We start from the raw sequence: 18,705 nt of genomic DNA, 5'->3' as shown, positions 1-18,705 counted from the left end.
GAGTTTTTTAACTTACACTTGAATGCAACATTTATGCATCAAATTGGATTAGGTATGAATAAGGTTAGGCTAAATTATATTCCCAATTACATTCCACAATAGAGCCAGGCTCCGATCAACAGGTGCAGCACATGAATGACCTTAGTATATTCATGGATGGAAAACAGATTATAATTCATGCTGCTATGCATATATAGAGAGAGAGAAACAAAAACTAGCAATGTTACAAAATTTTGAGATTTAAAAAATCAAGGGATTTTGTAGAACGCGATCGATTGGAACGTTGCATTTGCGGTGAATTTAAAACCCATATCGGCAGGAAAAATACTACCGGTTCGTATGGGGCCTAAATCACCTTTTCGCAACATGAAATTTTGATTAAAGGCATCCTAAGAAGAATGTTTATATGTAAAAATGAACGGCTTACCTCGATTTGTCCCGTACGTGAGATCCGTCCCGTTGTCGGCGTTGATGGCTTTAGAAAACTATTTTTATTTTACTCCTGCTATTAAATTATCCAGCGATAATTAAAAAATACTTGATAAAACGAATGGCGGAGCGATTTCTCTGCAGCAGCTAAACAGCCTGACAAAGATCGATTTCAACAGGCTGGAGAAAACGGCATTATAAACCCGCCCCTCTCTCAAAGGCGCCAAAGTCGTACACACAGCCAGTGGCAGAACTGCAGCGCCGCTGAAGGTAAGTTTTGTAACATACCTACAAAAACATAGAAACACGGCAAGAGGAGTCTGACTTCCATTACTGTTCTGCACAAATAAATCAATCAACCTTACCCTTTGACTATAGAAACAAGACGAAATAATGCCACATATTCAACCGTATATGGTTCAATTAAAATAATATATATATGTAAAACATATTTATGGAAACAGGCCCTTTGGGCCACTAAGTCCACACCGACCAACAATCTACCATACACCTGTTGTATCCTACACGCCAGGGACAATTTACAGAAGCCAATTAACCTATAAACCTGCACTTCTTTCGGATGTGGGAGAAACTGGAATATCCAGAAAAAAACATGTGGTCATAAGGAGAATGTACAAATACTGTAAACTGCACCCATAGTCAGGATCCAATCTGGGTCTGTGGTGCTGCAAGGCATCAACTCTACCGCTGCGCCACCGTGACACCCCATTAAATTATTTTTTTCTGTAATATATTATGGTGTCATGTCAATAAAGATGAACACATGATTCTGATTACTGCCCTTAGTTGGATAACACACATCTCCTCCAGTCATTGTGTTTTATGGCTGGTTTTCAACCTCTTCAGTCTGAAGGCCTCAACCTGAAACATCATCTATTCTTTCTCTCCAAAGATGCTGCCTGTCCTGCTGAGTTATTCCAATTTCTGCAGTTTAAACCACCATCTGCAGTTCCTTCCGACACTCTTTGCTCAGATTCAGATTCAGATTCAGATTCAAACTTTATTGTCATTGTGCAGTGTACAGTACAGAGACAACAAAATGCAGATAGCAACTCCTAGAAGAGCGACATAGAATATGAGCAATAAATAAATATATTTACGTGTATACATTCATGGTAGTGCAATTATTTTTTTCCTGGTGGAAGGAGTGTCCGGAGGGGGGGGGTGATTGGCAATCACCGAGGTACAGTGTTGAGTAATGTAACAGCCGCAGGGAAGAAGCTGTTCCTGGACCTGCTGGTCCGGCAACGGAGAGACCTGTAGCGCCTCCCGGATGGTAGGAGGGTAAACAGTCTGTGGTTGGGGTGAGAGCTGTCCTTGGCGATGCTGAGCGCCCTTCGCAGACAACGCTTGCTTTGGACAGACTCAATGGAGGGGAGTGAGGAACCGGTGATGCGTTGGGCAATTTTCACCACCCTCTGCAGTGCTTTCCGATCGGAGACAGAGCAGTTGCCATACCATACTGTGATACAGTTGTTAAGGATGCTCTCGATGGTGCAGCGGTGGAAGTTCACCAGAATCTGAGGAGACAGATGGACCTTCTTTTGTCTCCTCAGGAAGAAGAGACACTGGTGAGCCTTCTTGACCAGAGTTGAGGTATTGTGGGTCCAAGAGAGGTCATCGGAGATGTTGACCCCCAGGAACCTGAAGCTGGAAACAGGTTCCACCTCCGTCCCATTAATGTGGATGGGGGTGTGGGTGCCACCCCTATACTTTCTGAAGTCTACAATGAGCTCCTTGGTCTTCTTGGAGTTAGGGCCAGGTTGTTGTCAGCGCACCATGCTGCTAGGAGCTGGACCTCCTCCCTATAGGCCGAATCATCATTGTTGCTGATGAGGCCAATCACCGTTGTATCATCTGCATACTTGATGATGGTGTTAGTACCATGTACAGGTGTGCAGTCGTAGGTGAAGAGGGAGGAGAGGGGGGAGCTCAGCACACAGCCCTGTGGAACGCCGGTGGTCAGGGTGAGGGTTGAAGAGGTGTGCTTGTCTAACCTAACAGACTGGGGTCTGTTGGTTAGAAAGTCCAATATCCAGTTGCAGAGAGAGGGATCGATGCCCAGGTCACCGAGTTTGATGATCAGTTTAGAGGGTATAATGGTGTTGAATGCTGAGCTGTAATCGATGAACAGCATTTAAGCGAAACGGGTCCTATTCTCATAATATTATTCACCTCAACTAAGTATTTTCTTCACCTCCGTTGCTGCAGAGAATACAATCCAAGTTATCAAATCTTTCTTCAAAGTGAAAAAAAAATTCCAGCCCTGCCAATATGTTCATAATTCGACATTGAATCCTCTCCAGAGCAATTGCACCCTTTCTACAGTGTGTCATCGTTTTACAGTATGGAAACAGGCCCTTCATCCCAACTTGTCCATGCAGATCAAGATATGTGCCAGTGTGTGTGTAAGGGTGTGTGTTAGGTTGTGTGTGAGAGTGTGCCAGTGAAGCGGTGAGCACCCAGAGTGAGCGGAGACTTGGCGATGTCCGGGGAGCATTTCCCTCTCTCTCCCCCTCCCCGGGAATGCGGGCCGGCCCAGGTGCTCTGTGTCCAGCTGGTGTCCGGGGAAGGTGAGGGTCAGTGATCCGGGGGTTGGGCATCGGAGCGAAGCCTTAGCCCGAGATTCATCCCCGCGGCTCTGGAGGCGGCAACTACGCCCCCACTCACCCGGTCCGCTCCTGGCTCCGGGCCGGGGTTAAAACTCCATGCAGTGTGGACAGAGCCATCGCCGGAGGTGAGGGTGGGAGGTGTCAGCGGTGCCTCGGGGTGGGGGGCGGTGCTGGGACCACCGTCGTGCCTCACCTATCATACCAACTGCACGGGATTGTGAATGCGGGTGAGGCAGCATCCATAGAGCGGTAGATAAAAATGCTGGAGAAATGCTTGAATGTGAAGAAGCTCAAACTCAGACATAGATGCTGCCTCACCCGCTGAGTTTCTCCAGCATTTTTGTCTACCAACAGAAAACTATTCTCATTGGGGAGTATGACTTCATTTATTTATTTATATATATTTTGAAATTTTTTTTTGAGCGTGAGAACTTCTGTCATCAACGTGAGAGCGTGAGAATTTCGTCAAATGCGTGAGTCTCACGCTCAATGCGTGAGAGTTGGCAGCCCTGCAAACCTACAAACTCTGTCTCCAAGTGTTATAGTATTGAATTTGGTTTTGGTCAAGATGCCATTAAGCTGGAAAGAGCGCAGAAAGGATTTGCCTGGATGCTGCCAGGACTCGAGGGCCTGAGTTATAGTGAAAGGGTAGCCAAGCAGGAACTTTATTCCTTGAAGCATGTGAGTCTGAGGGGTGATCTTATAGGGGTGTATAATATCATGAGGGGCATAGAAAGAGTGAATGTACATAGCCTAACCCCCCCCAGAGATGAGGAGTCAAGAACGAGAGAACAAGATTTAATGTGAGAGGGGAAAGATTTAGGTAAAGGTACCCGAGGAGCAATGTTTTCACACACAGGATGGTGAGCATGAGGACAAGCAGCCAGAGAAAGTGGTGAGGCAGTAGAATTACCACATGTGAAAGGGCCATTCTTTGGAAAGTGAGCCAACATGTCATACACGTGACCAGACGGCATCACATAAAGTAATACATTAAAAAATTCTTAAACATAGAAACATAGAAAATAGGTGCAGGAGGAGGCCATTCGGCACTTCGAGCCAGCACCGCCATTCATTGTGATCATGGCTGATCGTCCCTATCATTAACCCGTGCCTGCCTTCTCCCCATATCCCGTGACTTCACTAGCCCCTAGAGCTCTATCTAACTCTCTCTTAAATCCATCCATTGACTTGGCCTCCAATGCCCTCTGTGGCAGGGAATTCCATAAATTCACAACTCTCTGGGTGAAAAAGTTTTTTCTCACCTCAGTCTTAAATTACCCCCCCCCCTTTATTCTAAGCCTGTGGCCCCTGGTTCTGGACTCACCCCACATTGGGAAATTTTTTCCTGCATCTAGCTTGTCCAGTCCTTTTATAATTTTATATGTTTCTATAAGATATCCCCCCATCCTTCTAAACTCCAGTGAATACAAGCCTAGTCTTTTCAATCTTTCCTCATATGACAGTCCCGCCATCCCAGGGATCAATCTTGTGAACCTACGCTGCACTGCCTCAATCTTGTAAGAGATTAATCTTATTCATTGTTATTTTCCTACCTACATAATATAATGCATGTCTGCAAAAGATATGAACATTCTAGATTTTTAAAATTCAGTTTGTAAGATAAAACTGAGCTATGAAAAAAATGCTTCCGTCACACACGTATCCAGTTATATTTGACCTCAGACCCTAAACAAACATTGTCCGCATAACAAATATTTCACTTGATAAACTTTGAAAACAATATGAATCATATATACAGTACAAAACAATATACCTGTAATGCTTTCAGAATCAGAAGAGATGTATTCCACAATTTTTCATATTTTTGGTCACACACATGACTAAGATTGGGTCAAAAGAGATTTGGCAGGTAAGTAAATATGAAACGTTTGGAGGGATATGGGCCAAACATGGGCAAAGAAAACTAGTGTAGATCTTTGTTGGGGTGGACGAGTTTGACCTAAGGCCCTTTGTTCCATGCTGTATGATCCTGACTCAATGAATGTATTTCCTTTCTACAAAGGAGGCTTACTGTTCAAGTGGTTTGCTGTTTTTGTTCTGTGGAGCATAGCAGAAATGCAGTAATTTGTAAAAAAAAAAGTTTGAGTCACCTAAATGTTTCATATTACTTATTTACTACAATGGACTCAATTATGGGTACTTTGGAAAGTCACCAAGTAGCTGCACAAAACAGCCATTGTGCAAAAGTATCTTCTTTGAACATATCTTCTCTAATGGATAGATAGAGTTTAGGGTCTGGACCCGAAGCGTCTTTCCATTTCCCTCCACGGATTCTGCCTGACCCGCTGAGTTCTTCCAAGAGTCTGGTTTTGGCATAATGCATCAAAGGCAATATTGACCTAACACAGACAAATGGGATAGATGGGCAAAAAGACAGGCATGGATGTTGGACCAAAAAATGGCCTGAAGGGTGTAGTTCAGTGCTGTTTGACTAACTTTCTATGGAGGACAGTGTGCTTCAAAACATGATGGTAGATGAGATTGTATTGCTGGTTTACTTTTGGAATATACCTAATCGCCCTTGGTAAGGCCTGGGAAGTGCCCATTCAGGAGGTCCATGATGTACCGTGTCAAACTTCTTCATGGAGTATAAAATGTCTAAGAAAAAATGTATTTTGTCAGGAAAACTTACTTCAGATACAGAATAAAGTATCAGTTCATTTTCTTTTAACGTTAAAATATTAGGTGAATCAAAGCCTTAAGCTGCCTTTCCGGCAAGATACAGGGAGGCTGTTTGATTGCTTACTGGAATTGACAGCTCACTATATTTCCAAGGCCTAATCCAGGTTTTGTGCTGTATACCTGCCAGAATTGAAAGGGCTTAGTATCAAAAAACACTGGAAATTTTAAACGCAGTTCAGAGAAGGATTCTTCTTTAGCATGACTGGGAAAAACAAAAATAGAAAATTGAAGGTTAATTCAAGTTGCATGTATGCATTTGACAGCCAGTGGACGAGCAGTCTTGCGAGGTAGATTGCGGAGAAGGTAAAAACAACTGGTACAGAATGGAAAATCTGTGGAAATAAATACAGGGTGTTTGAAATATGTCAGATGCTCAACAAAGGAAGCATAATACATTTCTGCGAGTAAGTTGTGTGAGTCATAGTTGTTCAATCATGCCGCATGGAAATAGGCCCTTCAGCCCGACTTGCCATGGCCACCAAGATGCCCCATCTTCACTAGTCCCACCTGCCTGTATTTGCCCATATCTCTCTAAGCCTTTCCTCTTCATGTACCCATCCAAATGATTTTAAATGTTGTTATAGTATAGACTGATTTATGGTTGGTCCGAGATGGGACTTAGCTACGGACGATCTTATTCAAACAGATCAGAGGGAGCTTGGCTGGCTAGATATTGAGGGGGTGGGAGGAATATGGGGTTGTCCATTTAAGGTGCAGATAATGAATTTATTTTGTCAGAGAGTAGTGAATCTTTGGAATTATCTTTGGAGGAGAGCTTTGGAAAGTGAAGCGCAGAATATATATTTAAGGCTTAGAGATTTTTTTAAATTCTGGTAATTTCAAATTAAGACTAAGAACAATACAGCACAGGGACATTTTCTTCAGCCCACAATGGCTATGCCAACTGTGATGCCTATTCCCCTGTGCATACACATGCTCCTTATCCCTCCAGTCCCTGTATATGATTGTGCCTGTGTAAAAGTACTTTTAAATGTTTGTATGTGTGTCTTGTATTTGTTTCCAACTACCAGCCCTGGGAGCACGTTCCAGGCATGTACCATTGTTTAGTTTAGAGATACAGTGTGGAAACGGATCCTTCGGCCCACAAAGTCTGCGCTGACCAGCGATCACCCTGTACACTAACACTGTACCTGCACACTAGGAACAATTTACAATTTTACCCAAGTGAATTAACCTACAAATGTGTACGTTTTTGGACTATGGAAGGAAACCGGAGCACCCGGAGAAAGCCTTTGCGGTAACGGGGAGAATGTACAAACTCTGCACAGGCAGCATTGTAGTCAGGATCTAACCCGGTGCTGTAAGGCAGCAACTCTACCACCATGCTGCCCTTTAAACTGAATTTCTTTTAAACTTGCCTGTACATCGCCTTTAAACTTTCTCCCTCTGACCTTTTCTGCTCGAGTATTTCACATTTCCGCACTGGGATAAATGCTCTGACTGTCTACTCTATCTACGTTTCTCATAATTTTACAAAAATTATATTAGGTCTCCCCTCAGGTTATAGGCAACAAAAAGGAAAGTAGTACTGATGCCAAGTACACATAGCAGAGCAGGTTCTAGGGACTACACATACTTCCGCGCATACATTTGCTGTTCTTTCATGATAGTAGTTGACCACCATCCTTTCTTTTCATGAGTTCCTGCCAAAGGCAACTCCATTCAGAGCAATGACTTCAAGAAATCTTGCTTGACATGCACTTTATTACCTGAAATGACTAATTGAAATTAGTCAATTTCAGGTAATAACGTGTAATTTAGTCAACCTGAAATTGAAGTCATTTTGGAATGATAACTTTGGGCATAAATCTACTTGTGTCTTTTGTATTGCTCCATCAAAAGTAAATAAATAATGCATGAAATTAGGGGTGAGTTCATTGTGCAAATGTAATTGCTTTGAGGCATTCCAGTGACAAAAGTCACAGTTCTGTTGCACAGTTGCTCATTTTCAACCTATGACAAAGACATGTCAACGTAAACTAAGGTCACGATGGTAAGAACCTGTAAGAAATATCGGGTGGGATTCTCTGTAATGACCATTTTCTCCAGCCACATTCAGAAGCTGACAACCTTCCCCTTTATCCAACATTCCTCAGTGTACCCATATTAAACTCTCCCCTGGGTTAATATTTATCCAGATTAAAGTTTAAAACAAAAGACTTGCACACCCCCTTTCAAGAAGTTTCGAAGTGTTTTAAAGCCTGTTCGTAAGCTTCCATAAATAGCAATGTGGTAATAACCAGGTAATCAATTTTGTAGCAAAAAAATGATTTAAGGCTAAATATTGAACCAGGATTTGAATGAAAAAAACAACCTGCTGGAGGAACTCAGCGGGTCGGCAGCACATATGGAAGGAAATAAACAGACACGTTTCAGGTTGGACCCTTCTTCTGACCGGAAATGTTATCTGTCGATTTATTTTTCTCCACAGGTACAGCCTAACCCACTGCGTTCCTCTGGCACTTTGGTTTTAATTTTTCATCAACATTCTAGCATCTGCAGTCTTTTGTGTCACGCATTAACTGACTACTACTTCATATCTGTGCATAGTGATCTTATTGTAGTCACCTGAGAGTAGACGAGTCAGTGGTTGAACTTTTCATTTCGGCATCCATGACAAAACAGAGTCCCTTGATAATGCCTCAGAGTGACAATACAGATTTTGTGCTCAAATCTCTAAACTTGACACTTGATACAGGAATAAAGTGACTCAAAGGTCATTTAATTTAAGACGTGTTTCATTTAAGAGGCATTTAAGACGTGGTTAGAAATGAGAGATAATCATAATATCATAATCATAATAATATTTTATTAGCCAGGTATGTTTTGCAACATACGAGGAATTTCATTTGCCATACAGTCATACCAATAAAACGCAAACACAAAATACATTTTAACATAAACATCCACCACAGTGACCCCTCCACATTCCTCACTGTGATGGAAGGCGAAAAAAAGTTCAATCTCTTCCCTTCTTCGTACTCCGCAGTCAGGGGCCTTGAGCCTTCCGTTGACGGGACAATCTTGGCTCCCGTAGCCAGCGGCGTTTGGGCCCTCCACGTTGGGCCAATCAAGTTCCTACATTGGAGGGGAATTTCAGCTCCCCTGCGCCTGGCGATCTGACCCCGGGTCGGGGCTGGTCGAACCTTCTGCATCGTTGGAGCTCCCGACATCTACGGTCTCTACCTGAGACTGCAAGGTTCTCGATAGTGAAATCCGCAGGCCGCAGTTGGAGCGTTGATCCCAGGCAAGGAATCAGCTCTGATGGTAAGTTCACGTGCCCGAGGGGGGGGGTTCATAGTCAGTCCTGGGCAAGGCCTCCAGCACCAAGATGTTAGGCCGCAGAGCGACCGGAGACATTATCCGGAAAACAATCGCATCTCTGGCAAGGGATGATATTGAACAAAAAGTTTCCCCCGACCCCCGCCCCGTAAAACAAACCAGAGAATATTAAAACAAACTTTTAAAACACACTAAAAATAAGTTTTATGTGGGGGGAGGGTATCGGGGGAAACCTTTTATCAAGCTCCTACCTTCCTGGAGATGTGATCAATTTTCGGATCACATTCTCCGGGCTCTGCAGCCTACCATCGATGGAGTTGGAGGCCTCCTCACACTGTCATGAACCCCACTGCGGGGCGCGGACTTAACTTGCTTGGGATCGCTCCCACCGCGGAATCACCATCAAGTGCTTGCGGGTGAGGCGAATTGGGAGCTCCAACGTCGCGGAAGGTTCGACCAGCCCCGAGGCGAGGTTCAATCACCCGGCACGGGGGAGCTGACATCCCCTGATGCGGGAGCTTGATCGCCTCAATGCGGAGAGCCCAAACGCCGCCGGCTACGGGAGTCAGGATCATCCCGTCAGCGTCGACCGAGTAAGAACAAAAGGAAGAGACTTGATCTTTATTTTGCTTTCCATCACAGTGAGGAATGTGTAGGAGTCTCTGTGGTGGATGTTCATGTCAAAATGTGTAAAATTGATTGATCTGTTGCTTTTAATTGTATGACAGACCTGGCCAATGAAATTCCTCGTATGTTGCAAAACATACTTGGCAAATAAAGTGTGATGCTGATTCTGATTCTGAAAAAAGACAAAAAGACAGACAGACTCTAGGTGAGGCTACCATTGTCAGCGCCATCTGGTGGTAGTTCTTGGTCAAGTGACCTGGAAAGAACAGTATCAGAGGAACAAAGGGATTTGCTACACCTTGGATTCTATTACCCTGGAAGAAACTGAAACAATGTTTCTGGGTGGCACTGTGGCAGTTGGTGGAACTACTGCTTCACCATGCCAGCGACTTGAGTTAAATCCTGACCAACGGTGCTATCTGTGTGGAGTTTACACATATTTAGGGCGGCATGGTGGCGGTGTGATTGTTACTGCCTTCACAACGTCAGAGACCCAGGTTCGATCCTCACCATGTGTGCTGTTTGTAGGTTCTTCCAGTGACCTGCATGGGTTTTCTCTGGTTTCCTCCCACACTCCAAAAGACGTACAGGTTTGTAGGTTAATTAGCTTGATATAATTGTAAATTGTCCCCCGTGTGTGTAGGATAGTGTAAGTGTGCAGGGATCGCTGGTCGGCACAGACACGGTGGGCCGAAGGGCCTGTTTCTGCCCTGTGTCTCTAAACTAAACTAAAATTTTCCCTGGGACCATGTCGGTTTCCTCCTCAAACATCAGAAAAATGTATCGATCATTTTGGTAATTGGGCGCAGTAAATTATCCCTCGATTTTGAATGAATGGTAGAGAGTTTGAGGACCACTTCATTGAGTAGCCATGTAAATGTAGTGCAAATAGAATGGGTTAGAATGGAAAGATTGTGAAAATATGCTTTTGAAGTTGGTGCAGGCTGGATGAACTGCAGGAACTTTATTCCATGCTGTAGTTCTGCATGACTGTTACAAACAGTCTGAAGGTGGATCAGTGATGCCTTGAACTCTGGTGAAATAGCTCGAGGATCTTGTCAAGGATGTTGCCAGGTCTTGAGGGTCTGAGCAATAGGGAAATGTTGAGCAGGCTAGAACTCTATTACTTGAAGCGCAGGAGGATGCGGGGTGGTCTTATAGCGGTGTATAAGAACATGAGTGGAATAGATCGAGTAGATGCACAGAGTCTCTTGCCCAGAGGAGGGGAATCGAGAACCAGAGGACATAGGTGAAGGTGGAAAAATGTAATAGAAATCTGAGGGGTAACATTTTCACACAAAGAGTGGTGGGTGTATGGAACGAGCTGCCAGAGGAAGTAGTTGAGGCAGGGACCATTGCAACATTTAAGAAACATTAGACAGATGCATGGATAGGACAGATTTCGAGGGATATGGGCCAAACACAGGCAGGTGGGAATGGTGTAGATGGGACATGTTGGGCGGTGTGGGCATGTTGGGTCGAATGCTCTGTATCCACACTGTATGACTATGATTCTATGGCTGCACAACTTGACTTTATAGTGCAGTTCACAAAGAAACACTTGGATTTACGTACCAAGATTTACACTGAAATTGAAAAACAAAACTATGGCGAAATGTTAGAAATTTTAAGTAATAACATAATCCTGTCAAAACAAAGCCACTGTTCGGTCTGAATGTCTGTTTTTATTTCAATTTTTAGGCCTATTTTAGATATGGTAATTTTAATTTTTAAAGCTATATGTATTTATTCTGTTTTTATTAACTGCACTGACGGGAACTGATTGAGAAACAATTTTTTTCGTTTCATCTTTGTGTATGTAAGTACTCCGTTAAAATGACATTAAAGTAAATACTGAATACTGAATACTAATCATCAACCTGTACCGTAGTACTTGCTTTGCACTACGATTGTGGCTCAACATACTTTATTTTTTACACAATAGTGGACCTCACTGGTAATGTATTGCATATTTATTTCTTGTCATTGCATCTAATGTGCGTGCAAAGGTGAAGCAAGACCAGTTCATATGACAAATAAATATTCTTAGCATTTTTAGTTTAGTTTATTCGGGATCAAACTCTGGTCTGTGGCACTGTGATGCAGCAGCTCCAACACTGCACCACTGTGCACAGATTTTGGGTTGTTCAACATTTCCAGCAATTTGTTTTTTATTTCTCGACTGAAGTGATCAGGCATGTTACTACTTTTACGTTGACAGAACTAATAATGATTCTAATTAGAACTCCCTTGACATTGGAATTCCTGTTTTGCCCACAGGGGAAATGCACCTGACCCCCGAAGATTACGCCAGAGCTCAGAAGTACTGCAAATATGCAGGCAGCGCCCTGCAATATGAAGATGTGGGGACGGCCGTAGAGAATCTTCAGAAGGCCCTCAAGTTGCTCACCACGGGGAGAGAATGAGACCTCTGGTTCATAGCACCCAGCTGAAACGTGTCTTCTCCACTGGCCTGACAGCTTACTTGTCTCCAACTCCAATTTGTGTTTGTAACTAAAGGGGCCTGATGTGAACGTAATGTCCCCAATTCTAAAGACTGTGTTCGCATTTTCCAATTCTGAAGGAAGGAGTGGGCTTAGGGCACCAGGTGTGACTATTAAATAACTTGGTTTTAATATTCTTTTCAGAAAGGAAAGGGCACCTATACTAAAAATGCTAAAGAAACATGCATTGAGTTCTTCAATTCTGCTGCTTTTTCAGTGAGGTAACTGCCCTGTAAATGGATATTTTAATGATTGTATTCCACTATGTAATACCCAGGTGGCCAATTGTGCGACATTCTCCATATCTTTGTACAGCAGCTTGTAAACCAAACCCATACACCCTGTGACAACCGTGCTTAGTCAGATTCTCAGCCATATTTAGTGCAGGATTGTTTGACTGTGAGGCCAGCCAACTCTGGCTGCTGTCATCTTTATTACAAGTACTGGGCGCCCTCCCCCACAAGCTGTGCAAAGTGCCAATGTGATCGAGTTGATCCAATTGTAGATTTGTAAGGGAGCATGAATGATATGCAATGGCTGTAGAGACATACCTCAGACATTGCATTCACTCGTAACCAAGCTACCTGGAGCCGCAAGGCTGATACTCCCAATGTCTCCCTAAGCATCAACGAATGTCCAATCTAAAATATCCATTTAGAGGAATAATCTAGCTAAAATTGTATAACCAGTTGCCAGAAGAGATGGTTGGTATGCATGGATGAGTCTTATTAACATTATGTCTTGTGATAAATACCGTGTTTGTCTGTTTCTTCTCTGGGATGAGGTGCGGCATATTGCACTAGATGTGTGCACATGTGTGGATGAAACAAGAATCTAATATTACATTTGTTAATTATTTACGTTTAAATAAACCACTGAAACATTGTGTCAACACATTACAACATTAACATGTTCTTAATTTGGCCTTGCCAAAATAACAGAACAGTACTGATAAAACATTGTTTATTGTTTTGAAGAATGGCAAGAGAAATAAATTGCATAATTAGTGAATCTATCTTTTCCCCCTGTGGTCAATAAGATCTCCAAGGCCTGATTTGCAATTGACATGAAGTATTCCCACATGGCACATTGGGTTACTTGTACTGATCAAATGATGTGAAATAAAGTGTGTCTGTATGATTTGTTTTTGTTTATGCTGACTTACATTTGTGAACTTGCGGTCGTCATGTACTGCAAATTCACCACCTTGCGTGCAAGAAAATGTCTTCTTTAATCAACACTACTTGATATTATCAGACTATGATCATAATCTATCCTCTCCTACCATGGGAATCTCAATCCATCTTATATTTATCCATTTTTTTATTATAGTATTGAACAAAAGCAGGACCCTATGTAAATGTTTCCAACATCTTGCCCCCTCTTACTAATAATTCTGAATAAATGAAACCCTTCTTAACTATTGTCACTAAATACCTTCAGAATTCTCGCTATGGAAACAAAAACTATTAAATCTAATTCTTTCTATTACATAGAAAAATCACAATATCATGAATCCTTTTATTAAGCATGGCTGGTGTTGTGAGTGTAACCTCGGCTGTGATTTCACGTTAGTGCAAAACACAATTAGAAATGCACAACCATGGTAGTGCAAAAGGTGGTCCGTCGTGCTCAGTTGCCAAGGTAGAGTTCTTGCGGCAGAGTTTTGTGCAGGTGCTTTAGATGGTGGGAGGGCAGTGCCCGTGATGGAACTCAGCGAGACAGGCAGCACCTCTGGAGAGAAGGAATGGGTGACACTTCGGGTTGAGACTGTTCTAAAGACAGATTCAGGGGAGAGGGAGACTAGAGATATGGAAGGGTAAAGTGTGAAAACGTCAGATCAAAGCAGGCGATAATCAAGCAAATATAGAATTATTCATTGTTCGCTGGGGAAGATGATAATGAGGTATACAATCAGAAAAATTAATCAGGAGGACAGTGAAACTACTTGGAGAACTAGGGTGGGGAGGGATGGAGAGAGTGGGAAAAAGGAAACAAGAGTTACTTGCAGTTGGAGAAATCAATGTTCATACTGCTGAGCTCCTCCCCCACATTCCCATTATCTCCCCCCCCCCCCCCCCCCCCCCCTGCAGATTTTGGAGCATGGAGGCGCAGCGGTAGAGTTGCTGCAGAAATGCCAGAGACCCGGGTTTGATCCTGACTATGGGTGCTGTCTGTACGGAGTTCGAACGTTCTCCCCGTGACCGTGTGGGTTTTCTCCGAGACCTTCGGTTTCCTCCCACACTCCAAAGATGTACAGGTTCATAGGTAAATTGGCTTGGTATTAATGTAAATTGTCCCCTAGGATAGTGTTAATTTGCGGGGATCGCTGGTCGATGCAGACTCAGTGGGCCTAAGGGCCTGTTTCTGTGCTGTATCTCGAAACTAAACTAAACATCGACACATGAGGCAATCTACAACAGGCAATTGACTTTCCAACCCTGCACGTTTTCGGAATCTTAGGGAGTTGTTGTGGAGCAAATCGTAACTGGGGAATTGGTGGGGGAATAAGATTGGTCAATGGGCTGAATGGCCTTTTCAATGGTAAAGAATATGAAAGGTATATTTGGGAATTACTCATTGATATTCCAATCAATATCTGTCCATCAATCTCATCAGAAGGGAAAATAATACATGGGTGAATTAACCCATTAAATGGCTGGTTATGGATGTTGACTTGCACAAATTACATTTTTCCTCATTCCACCGCTGATTAATTAGTTGTGAGTACTTTCAAATTTTCTATGGTCATGGAATTCTCTCAGTCAATGCCAAATTTTCCTTTCATTAATACTGATACATTTCAAAGCAAGGAAAGTCAGAATGTTCCACCAGAGACCCGAAGTCTTCCCAAATATAATTTCCTTTTCCATGAACAGTACACTGATAGGAATTTCCACATTTCCTTACGACATAGACGGAGGTTGTTCAGCCCATTACATCTATAGTATGTCACATCTCAAAATCATCCATTTCCCATTTATTTTTCCTCCCCACATTTAAGGTTTCAAGGTGAGTTAATTGTCACATGTACCAATTAAGGTATGGCAAAATTCAGATTGCCATACAGTCATACCAATAAAGAGCAACAAGGCACCCAAATAGATTTTGAACATGAACATCGACCACAGCGACTTCCCCCACATTCCTCACTACGATGGAAGGCAAACAAAATAGTTCAATCTTCTTCCCTTCTTCGTTCTCCCGCAGTCGAGGCACTCGAACCTTTTGTTGTCGGGGCGATCTTGGCTCCCGCAACCAGCGGTCTTGCCCTCCGCATCTGGGCGATCAAGCTCCTATTGATCATCCCCCACCTACACACTAGGGGCAATAGACAATTCACAGTGGCTAGTTTCCAACCCAAACAACACATTTACAGGATGGTAGGAAATTGAAGGAAACCCATGGAGTCACTGGGAGAACATGCAATCTCCTGGCAGGTAGCAATGGAGGTCAGAATTGGACATGGATCGCTGGAGCAGTAGCATCTCTACTAGCTGTGCCATTAAGCCACACAAATGCTTAGCATTTGTACAAAATTCCCATGAAACACTTCAGGGAATGTCTTGACAGTTGTGGAAGTCTGAAGAAGGGTTTTGACCCGAAACGTCGCCTATTCCTTTGCTCCGGAGATGCTGCCTGACCCGCTGAGTTACTCCAGTATTTTATGTCTATCTTAGGTGTGGAAGGTCAGTTTGACTGGCCTAATGCATCTGGAGTAGAATACTGCAGATTGTGGATGATCCAGCCTATCAGAAGCAAACAACATTCCCTCCTCCCTCACTACCTCACCTCTACTACCCTGAACATTTCCAGTCAGCCATGATCATATTGAATGGCGGTGCAGGCTCGAAGGGCCGAATGGCCTACTCCTGCACCTATTTTCTACGTTTCTATGTTTTCTGTTTCAGTGCCAATTTGAAGCATTCCAACAAATTTCTGGGTCACAGCGAGCCTCGTCATCTTGTACCGTTTACTAGGTACATGTACACTTTCACTTCTTTCTGGAGATCACTTTACTTGAAATCTGACCCAAGAGAAGGCATGATATCAAATTTATTCCAGTAAACTCTAAGCCACATACAGGTCTGTGTTCCAGTGAGCTTCAGTAGCACACAGAAAAGGAGACTGCCACAAATAAACACAGATCAAGGTACGTAAGTGAAACTATTGTGGTACCCATGTTAATTCCAAATGTTTTAAAGCTTGATTAAAGCTTATTGTTTTATTGTTGTGACTATATTGTAATCATATGGTCAATTGTGCTAAAACTCACTATCTGTATGCCAGTGCTTACCAAACAGAACAATGTTGCCCTTTTCTTTTGTTATTGCCTGTATTCCCAGTATGAAGAGTTGTGCTTTGTGAAAAGTGAGCCTTGATATGGACACGGCTGATGTGTCAATGTATACAATGTCCTTTTAGAAAGTTTCTAATCTCTGTGGAGGATCAGTTGCTGTATTTTCTTCATGTTTTGGACTGTGATTATTTCACAAACAATAGATGGAATTATTATCTTTCGACTTCCACCCACACCCTTCCAATATGCTGATTATACTAACTCCTTAAACTAGTGCAGTTTCTGCAGTTCAACCGATGGAGATATCATAGGGTACTTGCATCATATATTTGGAGAGCCTCTTAGATTTTTAACAAATTCATCAGCTCTGATGACAATTGATTACAGCTCGGCATTTAACACAATCATCCCCTCCAAGCTGGTTACCAAACTCGCAGAACTGGGTCTCTGCGTATCCCTCTGCAATTGGATCCTTGACTTCCTCATTCACAGACCAGTCTGTTCGTATTGGTGGAAATGTGGCAGGCTCGATAACAATCAGCACGGGAGCACCTCAAGGCTGCTTGCTCAGCCCCCTGCTTTACTCACTCTATACTCATGACTGCGTAGCCAGTCACAGTGCGAACTCCATCATCAAGTTCGCTGATGACACCACTGTTGTGGGATGTATCACTGATGGGGATGAGTCAGAGTATAGAAGAGAGATCGAGCAACTGTCCATATGGTGCCAGCGCAATAACCTGGCCCTCAACACCAGCAAAACCAAGGAACTGATTGTGGACTTTGGAAGGAGTAGGATGGGGACCCGCATCCCCGTTTATATCAATGGGTCGATGGTTGAAAGGGTCAAGAGCTTCATATTCCTGGGCGTGCACATCTCTGAAGATCTTTCCTGGTCCGAGAACACTAATGCAATTATCAAGAAAGCACATCAGCGCCTCTACTTCCTGAGAAGATTACAGAGATTTGGTTTGTCAAGGAGGACTCTCTATAACTTCTACAGGTGCACAGTAGAGAGCATGCTGACCGGTTGCATCGTGGCTTGGTTCAGCAACTTGAGCGCCCTGGAGAGGAAAAGACTACAAAAAGTAGTAAACACTGCCCAGTCCATCATCGGCTCTGACCATCCTTCCATCGAGGGGATCTATCGCAGTCGCTGCCTCAAAAAGGCTGGCAGTATCATCAAAGACCCACACCATCCTGGCCACACACTCATCTCCCTGCTACCTTCAGGTAGAAGGTACAGGAGCCTGAAGACTGCAACGACCAGGTTCAGGAATAGCTACTTCCCCACAGCCATCAGGCTATTAAACCTGGCTCGGACAAAACTCTGATCATTAATAACCCATTATCAGTTATTTGCACTTTATCAGTTTATTTATTCATGTGTGCATATATTTATATAATGGTATATGGACACACTGATCTGTTTTGTAGTAAATGCCTACTATGTTCTGTGTGCTGAAACAAAGCAAGAATGTCATTGTCCTATCAGGGACACATAACAATAAACTAACTTGAACTTGAACTTGAACTCTGGGAGAGCCAGGTAACTGATGCCACATCCCCAGAACCATTCCAGTCAATCTCTGTTGCATCCTCAACAAGGTCCTTCTTAGAGTACCCAGCGGGTTAACTCCTCTAGGTGATTTCGGACTCTATATGCCAGGTCCACACAGAGACAGCTGCAGGAAGGCAGGGAGGTGGGGGTGGAGGGAGGAGAAGATGGAGGTGAGGATGTTGTGTATAGAGAGGAAAGTGCTGGAGTTCAGAGAGTGTGGCAATAACATTTGGTCTCCGAATTTGTTTTGCACCGACTCGTAATGTTGGTATGGCATCAGCCTCACCAGAAAAACAACATTATCTATATGAAAACTATTGCCCTCATCACAGTGCCATGAAACACTGGTGAGGGGTTTGGCAGGGCAATTTGGCAGGCCCTGAGACTGCTGCTCAGGCTGGAGTGTCGAGAACTGGGGAGACAATATCAGGAGAGGGTTGAACTCTGGAGCACTCAAGGGAATCTAGAACAGGAAAGGGTCTGGGAAAGAACCAAGAGGGAACATCCAGGAGAATATAGAACTGAAAATAGGGATCTGAAGAGCTTAGAACCAGGGGATGTGATCTGGGAACAGTCCCTAGTGGACCTAGAACCAGAGGGAAGTATCTGGAGAGTGTGGAATCAGACAGCACAATTTCAGGA

At 43.4% G+C, this 18,705-nt stretch overlaps 2 protein-coding genes across 5 annotated transcripts in view; both read left to right on the top strand.

Annotated features, from left to right (window-relative positions):
* Positions 1 to 13,344, top strand: part of vta1 (vesicle (multivesicular body) trafficking 1) — a 172,257-nt gene extending 158,913 nt beyond the window's left edge. Inside the window, exon 8 of the mRNA XM_055639171.1 lies at positions 11,979 to 13,344. Within this exon, the coding sequence (XP_055495146.1) occupies positions 11,979 to 12,124 (146 nt within the window). The 3' untranslated portion in view covers positions 12,125 to 13,344. The remainder of the gene's footprint in view (positions 1 to 11,978) is intronic.
* A 2,183-nt stretch (positions 13,345 to 15,527) lies between these two features.
* adgrg6 (adhesion G protein-coupled receptor G6) overlaps positions 15,528 to 18,705 on the top strand; it is a 165,760-nt gene continuing 162,582 nt past the window's right edge. For 2 of the 4 annotated variants that reach the window (XM_055639156.1, XM_055639155.1), the window contains exon 1: positions 15,531 to 16,355. The gene's annotated coding sequence lies outside the window, so the exon portion shown is untranslated. Of the gene's footprint in view, positions 16,356 to 18,705 lie in introns of all 4 variants that reach the window. The other 2 variants (XM_055639165.1, XM_055639158.1) reach the window with 2 other exon arrangements.

This window comes from Leucoraja erinacea, chromosome 8, assembly GCF_028641065.1.
Source record: "Leucoraja erinacea ecotype New England chromosome 8, Leri_hhj_1, whole genome shotgun sequence".
Classification (NCBI taxonomy): Eukaryota; Metazoa; Chordata; class Chondrichthyes; order Rajiformes; family Rajidae; genus Leucoraja; species Leucoraja erinaceus.
This window is presented reverse-complemented; position numbering and strand designations above follow the sequence as displayed.